The sequence below is a fragment of the Athene cunicularia genome (genome assembly GCF_003259725.1).
Source record: "Athene cunicularia isolate RWA chromosome 10 unlocalized genomic scaffold, athCun1 chr10_part1, whole genome shotgun sequence".
NCBI lineage: Eukaryota > Metazoa > Chordata > Aves > Strigiformes > Strigidae > Athene > Athene cunicularia.
This window is the reverse complement of record NW_020799112.1, coordinates 1,399,816-1,415,488: the sequence shown is the minus strand read 5'-3', so window position 1 is coordinate 1,415,488 and position 15,673 is coordinate 1,399,816. Positions and strand designations below refer to the sequence as shown.

Here is a 15,673-nt window from a genome sequence, read left to right as displayed (position 1 = left end):
CACTTTCATCTGTCTTAATTACCTTCTCCTCCAAAATCCTTTTAAAAAGGGCACAGTGTTGGGATCAGACTAATTGGTCTATGATCACCCTGTTTCTTTTTGGACACACATTCTACAACAGTTATTCTTCAAGAAAAGTGTACTAGTCCTTGAATTCACAATTCATTAGAAATCTTTATTAAGAGACCTGCATATTAAGCCAATTCTTTAACCAGCCTGGAAGGGAGTCCTGGATCTCCCTCATTTTATCAGATGAGCGCTATGACTTCTGTTTCACCTCAGTTGTTGCAATCCCTTTACCCTACACAACTACAATTGTATCAGTCATTGTATCAGCAACTTTAGCGTAAGTGAGAATGTTATTGTAGGACTAAAGCCCTGCAATTTCTAACATAAAGCTCAACTATGCTTTATTTTAAATCCCGTACTAATAGTATTCACTTTTTGGGCAAGAAAGGCATTGTATATTCTGTTGTGTGCAGGTGCTCCATTAAGGTTAAATAACATTTATTTAAGACTGTTTCATTACTCACTAGCAATGAAATAACAGTTCATTTTTCAGGTCATCTTAAATGCTAGTAAAATCTTTACTTGATCATAGTTCTGTGTGGTTTTATATTATATATATATATATTTTAACCTAGGCTATAATTTTGTCCTAAAGAGTAATTTTCTCCTATTCTACAATTATTTGCAATTTGCACTGCTTAAAAGCCTCCATTGTGAAGGAGGACCCTTTTGCTTTAGCCAACAGACAACCACAAAACAATAACGATGTATTACAAAAGACACCCTAAATATAACCCTTAATTATCATTAACTGAGACCTGTTTATAAATACAGCAACAGGTCCCAGAGTGCTCACATACCTCCTGCAGCAGTATACTACCAGAAAATACCCCTTGACCTACGAGTTCAGAATCACAGAGCTTCTATATTCTTCTTCAAAATATCAATCGATCTCCTTGTAAGTTTGCATTTCCTTAACTTTCTGAATTGGTTTTGAATGCATTACCATGCAAGCAAATTCAGTCTTTTTATTTAAACTACACATTTAAAATGATTTTTTTTAAGTTAACATTTAAAAAACATTGATCCTTTTTTCCCTCAATGGTTTGTATTTCCCAGTCACTTCAATCAACAAGATCTAATGAAACTGAGTTACATTTTTAATGAGCAAGTAGCACCCACTCTTCACCCACATGTTGCAGGGCATTCAGTTGAAGATACTACCTAATCTTTTGCTAAATGAATTTAATGATAAATTATACTTTGGGGTTTTAATATCAAAGACTATTTTTTGATGTCTGTACATACATTAATCATTCTGTGGCAGCACACATACATTATGTATTGATTTTAGGACACTGAAGGAAAATACTACTGACCTAGCAGGAACGTAGGTTAATAAACTCAATTTAGGAAGGATGATTTTTCCACTTGGAAAGTTCTCTAAACACTGGTAGGAGAAGACATAAGCAACAGTGAGATTCTCACATGCATTCACAACAGGAATTAGATGCACCACAAATGTCAAATTTACTGCTAGGACAATGCAAACGGGGGAGGTGTGGGCATGCGTGTGTGGGGGTCAATTCTGTCCCTATTCTCTCCTTCCCTTTTGTCTCTCTACTCCCTTCATCAAAAGACCAGAGCAATGGTAAGAATGCGAATGAACAGTCTACTTAATGCAAATTTGTCCATTTAGCCAGCATTCCCAGTCTAAGCTTGACTGAGATTTGTGGTCCATTGTCTCAATTTCTGAAAAAGATGTGCCTTGAAGAGCAATCATTCCCATGCTCCTGGAAAACACAGATGGTAAAAATTCTGGCTGTAGTCTCCTGCCTTCAATGGAGCCAGTATTTCATCTCCTGTACTCTCCAGAAGAGGAGGAATTCATTGCACTGAGCCAGATGCTAATCTAGCTCAGCAGTCCCTCTGCGACCATGGCCAGTGCCAATCATTTTCAAGGAGGCCGTAAAAACACACTTCCATAATCAACAATTACTAAATAACTCACTCATATGACAATACTCTAACTAACGTCAGAGTAAATGCTTGCCTTCTGCTCTAAATACAGACTGTCAGCAGCCACTGGAAATGCTCACTTTTATTTAACATGGTTGCTATTTACACATTTAATCCTTTTTAGAATCCTACTAACCTTTTGGCATCAATCTTGCCAAATCAAGACTGAAAGAAAAAAAAAATAAGATAACAACTTCCCCATCTCTAGGGCAACAGAAGGTTGCACAGGAATTCACTCTTTCCCTGCCTATGGTAGGGTTGTGTACCTTTACTACGTGATCACAAGCCTGTCAAATAAAGTCTGTGTGAGCATTTTTGTCATGCACCTGAATCTCCTCTATTGCTACTCCACAGACTGGTATTTAACATAACGCTTCCCTGTATTGCTCAATGTTACACAAGTTTCTCATAACTTACCCAAGTCTAAACTAACTTTAGTAGTATCATCTACAAACACTGCCATCCTGCAGCTTTCACCTTACAATCCCCCTGGCATTAAACTGTTCTGATCAAACACAGTCAAAAGAGACTGTGAATGATTACACAAACTGCTGATAGTTTTAGGACACTTTAATTTTTTCCGCATTCTTGTTTGCCTAATTAAATTTGAACTTATAACAAATCCATAACTCTATTACTACTTTATTAAAATAGTAAAGTGGGAAGTATGAAGATTTTAGCAATGCAAGTAGGTAAAGGAGTACAGAAACACGATACTCTATTGTTAAAATAGATATAACATCTGTTATCCTTCAGTGAAGCAACGGATCTCAAAGATGCTGCATATTTTGTTAGCACATCAGCTTCTCACCCGAACCCTGTTAAAAAATTAATAAGTCCAGCCATCTGTGGACACTTCATTAAATTATCACAGCTCCTTTTCTTCTCCTTCGCTTGAACATTATTCAGCATCATTTGTCTGAGTGGCAGAGGTGTGAAACATGTTTTAAAATATAATTTTGTTAATAAGACATATTTCATGAATCTCACTAGTGAATAGATTACATTTCATAATTACAAAACATTAATGGAGAACAGAAGTCCAGCAATACCTGAATTAAGATAAAGGCCAGATGCTTCTAATTCTTTCTACAAAGAAGAAACACCAACTATCACAATTTTTTCCTCTCTTGCTTACGCAAACTATACAGGAGAGGATGCAACCTGGCCTAAAATCTGGACAGAAGACGAGGAGTCAAGGGAAGGTAAGTCTTCTTAGAAGGATTATTACATGAAGAGTGAAAAACTTACCAGATGTCCTTGTTGGCTAAAGCAGGAAGTATGTGGAATACACAACATGAATGAGAAATTTTAGTACGTAATCACAATCCTGACTTTGTTAAACACAGCCTTGGTAGCATAATTAACATGGCATATACTGTTTTTAAAAGGTATCCCTTAACCAGAATTAAGAAAGAGGAAAAGGGAGAGGATGTCATTTTACATATCAGTAATGCACACACTGACATATCTACCTGTATTCATATAATTAACACACACAGAGTCAAAACAAGCTTCTAACAGAGAAAGTTAGAGCAAAACTAATCGAGCACAGAGTTAGATCACATGAATCTGAGGTTGCCATCAACCCCTCTCAGACTTGGATCTGAGCTTTGCCACAGAACCACAAACTAAAAACAAAACTAAAAAAAATCACACATACAAGAACTTAAGAAGGTGTTTGAACTAGTAAAACACATCAGAATACTCTAAAGTCTCACCTGGCACAAAAGTTTCTCTCAGTATTTATTCTAGACAAAAAGTGTTTATATAGTTGTCCTTTATATACCAGTGGTAAACTTTGCAAAGCCTAATATCCTGAAAGCCCAAACTGAAATACGAGAGCATAACAACACAGCCATGTAGATGTCAGAAAAACCTCACAAATTGATGTGATCAAATCTGATAACGTAGTACAGATCAGTTCTGATTTTGAACTAGGACACAGAAACCTCAGAGCACCTGTTGGACTCAGTCCATCAGCTGAAAAACATATAGAGATCCTGATTTCTGAAGAAACTTTGCTTAGACTGGAACAACTCTTTACACCCAAACCAGGACACAGTAATCCCATGTGAGCCTCTCGCAAAAGCTTGATGAAAAGAAATGAGACAAAAGTCGGTGAGATAATCCTGGGGAAAGCACTAGTCTCCTGATTGACAGCACAGTATTGAGTAAGAGAAATCAAACATCTAGAAATAACTTCAAGATGCCACTTTGCCAAACACTACCTCTGGCAGAAATCCTGGGAATAAGGAAGTACTAAAACAAACCAAGAAATAAAGAGCAGACGTGAAGTACATCCTGATATTGTATTAACTGGGGTATGGGTCCTAACGAAAAAGATGAAACAGCTGAGTGTATGTTTGCTATGCTCTGTGACATTCCAGGTTTGTAGTGATTATCCAGGCTCACAGCCTGACCAGCTGAGGATCCAGGAGAAGTGGTAGAGGAATTTCATGAATGAATTAAGATTGGCTCCAAGAAGGGATGAATGGCTGGTGCTTGGTAACTTCAAAATGAAAGTCACCCTGCAACCACGGAATGCGTACTGGCAGAATTTCCAACAAAGATAACTGAGTATGTGTAGCGGCTCAAGAGGAGTGAAGCAGTTAAGGAAACCTCTAGCATCATAAAGTTCAGCTGTATCAAAAAAAAAAAAAAAAAAAAAAAAAAAAAAAAGCTAAACCAGAAATTAATCCAGCCTTCCTTGATGGACACAGCTCAGAAACCCTTTGGAGGAAAACACAACAGGAGACCAGAAATGAAGAACTGATCTTTGATGAAGTATTGAAAATGCTGAAAAACAAGGACAAGACTAGAGAATAGACCAAGGCTAAACAAACAAATCCCAATTCTAGTCAGGTGATATCAACAAGAAGTCAATAAATTATTCCAGGAAAATAATGGCAACAAGAAAGGTGATTCAAGGAAGATCTTCAAAAATACATAGGTCATCGATGACAAGAAAGGTAACAAGGGGTCAGGTGGGAAATGTCAGTCCATGGCACAGCAGAAAGTCAGGCTCAGAAAGTGCTGCAAGAAATGGCACAGGAATACAGGAAAAAAAAAAAAATCTGCTAATGGAGCAGGTGAAATAATAGCACCATTAATATCAGAGGCAAGACTTTCAATTAAAGGGCCAAAGAACAGAAAAGCTCCAGCAGCAGTTCAAGACAGCAGGAAGAGCTACAGTAGCCACAACGAATCTGATCTATACAGACACTGAGAAACATGGTAAGTAGACATTTCTAATACCACAGAAAATATGAACAGATGACCTGCAAACTATGGAATAATTTATTTGGTACTGTTGAAGATCATTCTAATAATGAGGACAATGAAGAAAGCACTGTGGTGTTTTAAGAGAAAACCTTAAGATAAGGTATGCAGATTGTCTCAACATTTAAGAAACCTCAGGTCTTGATCAATAGACTGACTAAAAAAAAAAGTACAGGCTCACAATTACTCTTTCTAAAACAAAATCAATAGCCATAACAAAAGAAGAATAAGATCCAAGTGTTCTGGTGAAAGAAAAGAGCTTGACAGTTTAAATAATTTTAGATCCAGGCGAGGCTATCAATTACGAGAGCTCATGTGAACAAGCTATTCAAAGAAGATTAATGCACAGAGAGGACTGTCATGATAAATTTACCAAGAAACTGGAAGAAAGAAAAGATCAGAAAAACTTTTGCAGGCAACTCTATTGACAGTGACAAAGACAGCTGGTACCTGACAACAGACATTTAGAGACAGGAAATAATCTAAACAGTTTCACAGAGAAATACTTGGAATCCATGAATAGCTGAGAAACCCCCCCAAAATAGAGTACTTGAAGACACAAGAGACATAAATACAAAGGAGGAAGAACTTCTATAGATACAAACACCTAGCTGAAAAAGATGATGTCTAGAGACAACAAGGATGCATGGGAGAAAGAAGGAGAAACACTAAAAGGAGTGTAACTAGCAAATTATTTGACAAAACTGTTGAAAGGGATCTGGAGAATAACAGCTAAACTGTGGATTATCATACCACCGACCCTTGCATCATGGACAGTTGCTACCGATTAAGCTCATCATATCAGAGTGTGTTTTAAAAGTCCCTCTATGTTGAAGCCCTTCTTTGCTTTATTTTTAATGTGTTCAATTTAAAATCGTCACAAAAAGCACACTGACAGGACATCTAATCCAGGAATGTGACTTCAGAAGCTCTTAGAGAAGGAAAAGCAAGACCTTTAATGGAAACCTATACATTATCTAGAGACCTTTCCCCATGCTCCTCCCCCTAAAATAGGGGTTTATATATGCAAATAAATAGGAGTCGCAGGGGTTTAAAAATAATTTTTAACATTTATTTCTTGTGTACTTACATGAACTGTGAGACATATACTATGCTTTTAAGACTGTTACCAAGAAGTAACCTCACTGAAATCAACCAGAGCAAGTTTCATTTTTTCCTTATTGAAAATAATTTTTCTCCCTTTTGTTTCCTTTTCAGTGTCCTTAAACTTCCCCCTGAATTTCTATCATGAAAAAAAAATAAATCATTAATCATACACACACTTCAGCCATGATACTTCTTACCCTTACTGCTTCTGTGTCATCTTTCATTTGGGTAGGTGTGATAGTACAAGTTCTAACCATTTTCAAAATGCAGTATTCAGTTGATCAAATATCTAAACAATGACAGTACGAAGACCCTTCACTTTTACACTAACTAAAGCTGAAATGTCTTGTTGAATCCCACACTAGCAAATACAGCGAGTTAAAGAATACAGGCTGCATATGTAACTATCACTTGCCTGACAGTTTAGGATTTAGTGAGCAAACTATGTGAAAACTTGTCAAACAAAATTACAAAAGGGATTGCTGGTGCTGCCACGCGGAACGTAAATAAGGAAAAACACATATCTGAGTGAAAATAGTAACAAATGAGAAAGCTAATCTAAACAAAGTTCACCCAATTTTCTTGTTTAGGGGTGTTGATGCATAATCAATATGCTCTCAGTTTCTACTTCTGTATCACAATCTAGAATCACCCATCAACAGATCATCTACTATAAATGCAAGTAATTTTAGAAATTTGGCACTGAAGCTCTGCTGTCGTAGAATTCATGCTTCTCTAGAGATTATATTGCCTTCTACGTTTTCAAAAACCAAAGGTCAAGATTTGAAAGCATACTGAAGAGAGCTTTAACTTTTTATTATTTACAGTAAGTTTGTATTTTTTCCAAGTACATTAACTTAAAGACAACTTTGTCCATTAACCAGATGCATAAAGAATAGTTTCCTTGCTAATTATAAGATTTAATAATTTAAGCTGAAAGCTGGTAAACTGATAAAACCTAATCTTTTTGGTTTATAATGACTGGAATGTTGCACCTAAGATAATGCCTTATTAAGAAAAATCTTAACTTAATGAATGACCACAGGATTTAAACACTTCTGTGCTGTGCATTTAAGATTCAAGAAGATTAGCTACCACAGACACCTTAAAATATCACAGCAAAAAGGGAGATTTCCACTACATGTAAATGGGATAGTTGCTAATGGACATCTGAGGCTTCACCAATTTGGATTTCTTTTTCTGCATCTATCCACCTAAGATCCATAATCATCCCTCCCACCTTTTCTGACTGGGTTGAGTGGAGGATCTCTCATTGCACAAAACATTAACTCCATTCTAGAAAAAACAGACTTTTTTTTTTTTTCCCCTGAACAGTAATATAAAGCAGAAAGTTCAGGCACAAGTGTTACAGAGGTACTTCTGCCCCCTCTCCTATAACCACATGAGAGGATTCGTTACCCTCCAATGAGCACAAATAAGCTTTAACTAGCTCACTGACCCACGCAATTAGGGACAGGGATAGTATTAGTCAAAATAGGGTGTTTGATTTTATTTGATATGAGGTGTAATAAACTTTAAACAAAAAAGCTTAAGAAAACCCAAATGTTAAATATGAACAGTGGTTTTAACATGATTCAACTAGCAAATCAGCATCTCTTCACCTAGGCTATGACAATCATTAGATAGCAATGAAGAGTTTAAAAACAAGCAGGTCTAAGATTCTCCTGCTGTGGGCTTTCACCCAGGATTAGAATAATCAATTCAGCTGCAGACAAACTGTACAGCTATCTGCTTTGGATGTGGCAAGAAGCTGTCTGATACTAAATCATAACTTAGTAGACTGCTTTCATATGAGTTGTGGAAAGAACACAGCACTCTGAAAACCAGGATAATTTAACTGCATAGACAAGGACTTGAAATCAGGCTTGAGAAATTACAGAAAGCAATTCCTGGCATACATACTACAAAAATAAGGGAGACGGACAAATTGCTGCCCAAAAGGGAACAGAAGCAACACTTCGTCCTCTCCTAAATTTTGATGTTACTCTGTTGATATCCTACTGATCCCCCCAACACTTCCATTCATGTATGAAACAACATTGATTCAGTCTTATTAGATTTCTACCAATTCATGTTAAAAGATTTATTTCAGTCATAGCCAGTTCCAAGTCCTCTCCTGCATTACCTCCTTAAAAAGAATTTAAGCTCAGCCAAATTCTGGAAGAAAAATTGTACCCTAACTCTCTAACATCCTGCGAGAGGTGTACAGGTCATTCAAGATCAGAGTAATCATTTTGTTTTGGCATTTGGATTTTACTGGAAAGGATGGTACACCAGCAGTTTCTCAGAGGCAAACCTTTTCAGGTTGCATACCCAGAAAGTGAAATGGTCAATATCACAAATTACCTCAGTCATTTCTGTTCCCATTTCCCAAATTTATACAGTTACTGTTCAAAAGAAAGTAAATGATGACAAAGTGTATGAATTCTTTTTTCCTAAACTTACAGTGAAAATATTTATAATTGTTGTGAATCTGGACCTTTGCTTTCAGTCCAGGTACTAATACAGGTCAGTCCAAGGGCTCTCAGAGATTTTTTTTCCTACTTTAACTGGACAAATGTGGATTCTAAGAATTTAGAATGACATATAAAAGGTAGAACGTTTATTATCTTAAATAGCTAAACTCTCTGGTTTTAGTAACAGTTGACAAACTTCAATTTTTTTTTAAAACCAGCCTTCCACTTACCACAATGACTCTTGTCATTGACAAGAAATGCATTTTTAAATCTAAGCCAATTTATGAAAAATGCAGATGCTCTTTTCATAGAAAATTTATTTTTGCAAGGAAAATTTATCACCCGTGTCACTTACTGGTTAAGTGCTCTTAAGTACCCTCCACTGGAGTATCTACGCTCTTTGGGTTTTTCCAATTCCAAGGTACAGAAAGTTCTTTATTCATGAAAATCAGATCAAGATTTTTCTTCCTCTCGCTCTTAACGAAAATATGCAATATTGAGTAAAAACATGCTGTTATTTCTAACCTAACTGCATCTCCAACGAGCTGGTATATGCACATAGTTTGTTCTGCCCAGCCACTGAGCTAAACTTCTCTCTTACCCTTTCGGGATGGCACAGACACACACACAGTCCAGTAAGAAATAAAATGCTGTTCAGCTGTAATCTTCAAAGTTAGGCAAACTTTGCAGAAGACATGCAATTCCAGGACAGTACAACTTGACTACTTTTATGCAGTTCTTAGTAGTTATGGTAAAAATCAGAGATAAAATTTCAACCTGAAGTGATATTTGAGCAAAATTCTTAACTATTCACCATTGTTTAATTGTAAAGAAGTTATTTTGATATTAAATAGCTAAATACTGTAACATAACAGAAATTAAGCTCTCACAACCACAATGTACCTCTTTGATGGTGTGCCTTTCAGAGATCTAGCTTTAATTGCAAGAACACATCCATCCGATCCTCCTCACTTCCACAAGCTGTGCTCAGGGAATGTGCTGGATAATAATTTCTTGGCCACAACTTTACCTACCGCATATCATCCAAAAAGTGTAATGGATATGGAATTACTTATTTCTACATGGTCTTTCAGCATACTCATTTACAGCATCTTTGTACATTATAAAAAGTAATACTCTAAATTTATTGAAGATAAAAATCTTTATTAGCCCATTGAGAAAAGGCAAATCATGGAAATCTTCTTGAGACCATATAATGAGCCTGCAATAGAAGCAGGATTAGATACCAGCACCTCCTGGCTCATAACTCAATTAATTCCTCCAAGCCACATTACATTAAATACAACAGTAGTTGCTCATCCAGACATGCTGTAATTTCAGTGGCAGTTATACAGACAGCTCTTCTAGTCATCAATTTGGAAGCCTAAAGCCAGATATATTCAAGATACAAATAAACCCTGAGAAGGCAATCTAGTCTGCTAAAAATTAGACCAATTTCTCAAGTGAAGTTCATTCTCTACATCTGATGTAGAGACATCAAGTAAATCACACCGGACAAGCACAACTCAAGAGTCTGACTTCCTCATTATTGAGAGGTTCTGTATAATGCTATGCAGCAGGTTAGAGAATACAGTTCACAGCTTTCCTCCTCTGGTCTTAAGTCTCCTGCTCACTAAGGAATCATCTTCACTTTCTGCAATCCCCCGACAAAGGGGTTATGTATCTTCCAAGCTGTACAAGACCCAAGGGAGCAATATCACAGAGCATTTCTTTCACTACACAACCCTATCGCGTTTCCTGGGCCCTGAGTTCAATTCTGTATATGGATGGAGATAGGTCAGCAGAAGGAATGGAAGTGATTATCTACTGCATATCGTGTGGATATGACCATACCGTATACAAAGGGACAAGTAATTGCATAGTCAACGCATTTTGACATTTAGACTTCAGATACTTCACTTCAAACAAATATATTACTACAAAGGTTTTAAATGAAATTCTGAAAAAAACCCCAACAAACAACCCAACAGTGAAGACAATTATGTTAATGAAACTGCAACAACCACTCCACCATGCCACAGCAGTAGGATCTGAAGCCAGAGGCTTCAGCAGCCCAGTAGAGTCTCAGTTACACAATTAACTAAATGAACTAGCAGAAGAAGGATATATTCACATCAAAAAAGCAGAGAACTACACAGAACATCATGCCGAGCACCACAAAGTGCTAGAGCATACCTGGAATTAGGCTCCAAATCTCTCTTCCAAGTATGTACATGATGTGCCTCAACCCACAGAAGTCACTCAAGTACTACTTGAGTTGTAAAAGGAAAAACAGGAAGTCTATCAAGGTTTCAGTGTTTGTGTTTTCAACATGAAACAACAATTAAAGCTTCACCATGATGGTTTTCAGAGAAGAAACAGTGCTCATTCTGGACAGTGCTGCACTTAACAAAATTCTCAGATGGTTCTGAAAGTATTATTACATCTTTATATTACATCTTTACTAAATACAAACCTGCTTTTTCTTATTATTGAGCCCGTTTAGATTTTGATAGTACATGGCAGGAGTATTTCTTAAGAAAAGTGATTTTCCTGTACTTTGTCTAAAAGTAATTACAAAACGAAAGTTTGAAAATAAAATTTCTATTAACATTTAAATGAGAATAAGGAGATTATTTAATCAAGATGGGAGAAAGAAAGGATGTCATAAGTTATCACCAATTGCTTTCTGAATTAATGAAACTCAGACATACCTAGTAACACAGCTACCTCATCACAACTAAGGAAATTACATATAGAGCTCCAAGCCAAATATTATCAAATGCAAAGACAAGTTGAAGAAGAGGAAGAAAAACAAATGGATTCACTGGGGGAAAAAGGACAACAGGTGAAATAAATAATTTAGTGAACAATCTTTAAATTGATGTATTGAACTGATAAATCTGTATGAAGAAACTCAGTGCCACTGTCACGCCTCAAACTTTTTAGATATTTGTATGTCTGTTCTCTCAATAAAAACTTTATGAAAGCTTTAACTAAGTAATAGTAAACAGTGACTGGAAAAAGAGATCATCTCAGGAATATTTTAAAGCTAGTATCATTAGAGTTTTTACTAATACTTACAAATTTATTTTTCCAAGATGAATTAGAAACAGTTCCCAAAAATTTTCTAAAATTTTTTTTAATCCATGTTTTGTAAGAGCTATTCCAACCCTTCACCCTTTTTAAAATCTAACTGGCACTTAAGTATCAAAGACAGGTTTGCATTTCAAAAACCAATTTTAAAAAACGTACTGTACTAAGCCACTGATTAAGGAGTGTTGTGGCTTTACATAAATTAGGCAGATCCTCTGACTTCCCCTAGTTCAAATCTATCATGATAATGGCAAAACCCTATACATTATACAGACTATATGACCACCATACCATCTCCCTCCACTACCCTGATGTTTGTATGGTCATATTCTGGTTTCAAAGAAAGCAAGCAAAATCACTGTTAAAAATGAATGAGTTATTTGACAAATCCAGTTTAGAGCATGATAACATACTTAAGTTTGCACAGCAAGAGGAAGAAAGGAAGAAACAAACACTGGCAATAACAATCGCAACCTTCATTTGCTAGAATGAAACAAAATGTAGAAGCACACACTTAACAGGTAAAAGAAATACATGTATCCTAAAACTACCCTGCTGTTTGCACTTTCTAAAAATCAAAGCTTACTACTAGAAGTCTGGTAGAACAATAAACAACTTACTGTCAAGGTACAACGTCATACAATTTCAAGTTACAGACCAATCACGTTACTATTCTTCATAATGTAAAACTTTATAATAACTTCTGACTTGTTTTTTAAATCACATGAGAAACTAGATTAAAGATGGAAAAGATCAATTTCTATAGGAGTCTCAGTTGCCACCCCTCAGAAAACCTGAAGAGTAAAGGCTTCTCATGTATTATCACATATGGAAAAGGTTCTTTATAAGCCCATTGTCAAATGCACTACAAACTTGCCAATCCACAGCCATCATCAATTTTCCCCTGCCATGACACGTTTATAGCACGGTGTCAAAAACATAAATTGAAGCAAGAAGCCAAGAAAGTAGGTCTCTAACATAAAGCATTCAGTCACTGTCTGACCAGTCTGCACTCAGGTATAGAGAGTGTGTGTTTTGGTTTGATTTTTTCATACAACGGTTGACTAAGCCCCTTTGTCACCTTGCAACACCTTGCATTATCAGTATCTGTCACCCTATGGCAATAAAAGAGCTTCAGTCTCTCACATTCAAAAATTTTAGATCTGTCAAACTATAATATATAAAAAGTCCTTTGAGTAATTTGAGAGATTTATCAAAATTTATCAGCCTGTTAGATCTTTATGCAAGACTCACTACAGGTAGATTGTTCAGCATTACCTATCAGCTGTTAGGGAAAACAGTGCAGTTGGCCTAAAAACCTCAAAACCTGTATTCATTCATATATATGATGGAACACAGCATCTATGTACTGGATTCTCTCTCTTTGCCCTGGCCTACATTACTCACCAAAATTTGTCACTTTCAGGCAATGATTTATTTAATAAGAAGCAGTTAAAACATGCAAGCTATGCTTCATAACATTCTTTTTAAAGAGATCAGGTGCATTGCAGTACAACATTCACATACCTCATATGAATTCAACATACGACTGCTCAATTAAGAAGGGAATTAGCTGCCTCTCACGGTTATCTTGAGGCTGAGGAGACCTTACTATGCTAACTATCCCCACACTTATCGCAGCCTGAAAGCTTCCAATTAAAAGAAAGACAGGAGAGGAAGAAGTATTAAAAACCACTGATAAAACAGAGGGATTCAAATAAGGTCAAGAAAAGCAATCTAGTTTAACCAGAATTTAAATATTCCATCTCCTCTTCCAAAGCCTTTAGCAACCAAAGCTACCCTTCCACCCAACTAAAGGACTAAACTCTGTGTAGTCTTGCACAGCTCTTTGCAGTTAGAGTTTCCACACACCTACATTTGTCAAATCTTTCTGAGCAGCAGAACAACTTATGCACACTGAAGCCAGAGAATGCTCTTCTGCAGGTTTCTAACTTAACATGGTGGCATAAGGCAATGAAGAACATGTGTCAAGAGCATCTCCTCTACTTCTGAACAAAAAAAACCAACAATTTTTATTACATGGAATTGATTAATAATTTCCTAATACAGCTGTTAGGTCAACATGAGACAAAGGGGAAACTATTTATGTGATAAATGTTCATATTGGCTTGGGTTAGACTATATTTATTGAGTTTTCTAGCAAAGATTTTTTTGAAAACAAAACACCAGAACTGTGTTTTGGGTGGGGTTTTTTTATTTTAAATACTAAAAAGGCTCTAAAATTCCATTGTTTTAAAAACTATTAAATAAAATAGTATCTTCTACACTGATACAGGAATATTGAATGGGAAATTTTGAAGACATTTTGGATTACCTTCATTTTTAACCCCATTAACCTTACCTAATGATCATATAGACCAGAAAGATAATGGAAGCAAGATGCTGAATGATCTCATGTGGAAAGCAGCAGAATTAATCATGACAGCAGCAATGTACCAAGGTGGTAATTGCCCGAGATAATGTGTGAGAACTGCTTTTATTGTCCTCATTGCCAAGAAACTTAAAAATGTATTTCTCAGAGACACAGAAAGTCACTCCTTTATGGTATAAAACCCCAATTTTTTTTATTTCTGATGTTTCACAACAATGCTACAAGGTAACTTAATGGAAACAACATCAGAATATAAATGAAAGTAAGCAGCAGCTCTGGGAAATGCTGTAGTTCTAGTCAGGAAGAATTCATTACCTCAAGACATTTATTAAGCAAAGAAAAAAAATGCTTGAAAGAGGATGGCAAACATCATTAGAGAAACAGAAGAAAATTGCTTTATAGGCTTTTTTCCTAGTTACATTGCCTTAGTTTACCTTGAGTTTTTTTCCCCATTAGTTTTCTCACTCTAAGTAATTATGTCTCTTCCAGCTATACTGTTTACAAAACACACAATCTGACACTCCCAAGCCCTAAGATACAAGCAAATGACATTCTGAAAACAGATCACTTTCCCCAGCCATATTCTTTATTTTTACATGCCAACTCTTTTCTACCCCGATATAAAAGCTATTGCTAAGTCATATCTAAAGGTTACTCAAAATACCAACAGTGAGGTTATGACTTGGGTTTCTCCCTGTCTGTCAGGGAAGTTTTAAGCATTTAGTTGGTTGTAACTTTTCAACCTTCTTGCTCACACCTGATACTCAAGAAACAGAAAAATACAAAACCCCAGCACTTCTGCTTTCTCTACCACTCTTCTAGTTCTTTAGGGATTGTACACTTCACTAGCTTTTAGGAGCTCCCCAAACATTTCATGACAGAGGGCAGATAAATTTCAGCATATAAGCAGGCAGCAAAAGTTCTTTTCAAGGGTATTTTATACATAAAGAAAGTAGAATCCTGCTTCCCCCCCCCAACTGTGGTAAATCTTCCCTCTGATTACATGCACCTGATACTTTTTTTTTAATCCATTCATTTCAGTTTTCCTGATGTTCAGCATTTCCTGAGAAATACACACACATTAAGCCACTTAGAAGAATAGAATATATGACAAGTTTCAGCTAGTAAGATGAGAGATAATGTTCCAGTTTCACTGATAACTGATGAAACAATCTTTTCCTTTCTTGGAATGCACCTTCCTCTTTTTGCAAGGGCAGAGTATACATCTACATTATCATGCTGTTAATTATACACTTCACTACAGAAGAGACTTACCTGCTACCGTGAGCTT

At 36.2% G+C, this 15,673-nt stretch overlaps 1 protein-coding gene across 1 annotated transcript in view; it reads right to left on the bottom strand.

The window, feature by feature from the left end:
- The window catches only part of NEO1 (neogenin 1), a 147,300-nt gene that overhangs the window by 128,816 nt on the left and 2,811 nt on the right, over nucleotides 1-15,673 (bottom strand). Inside the window, exon 2 of the mRNA XM_026856000.1 lies at nucleotides 15,658-15,670. Coding sequence (XP_026711801.1) covers nucleotides 15,658-15,670 — 13 coding nt within the window. The remainder of the gene's footprint in view (nucleotides 1-15,657; nucleotides 15,671-15,673) is intronic.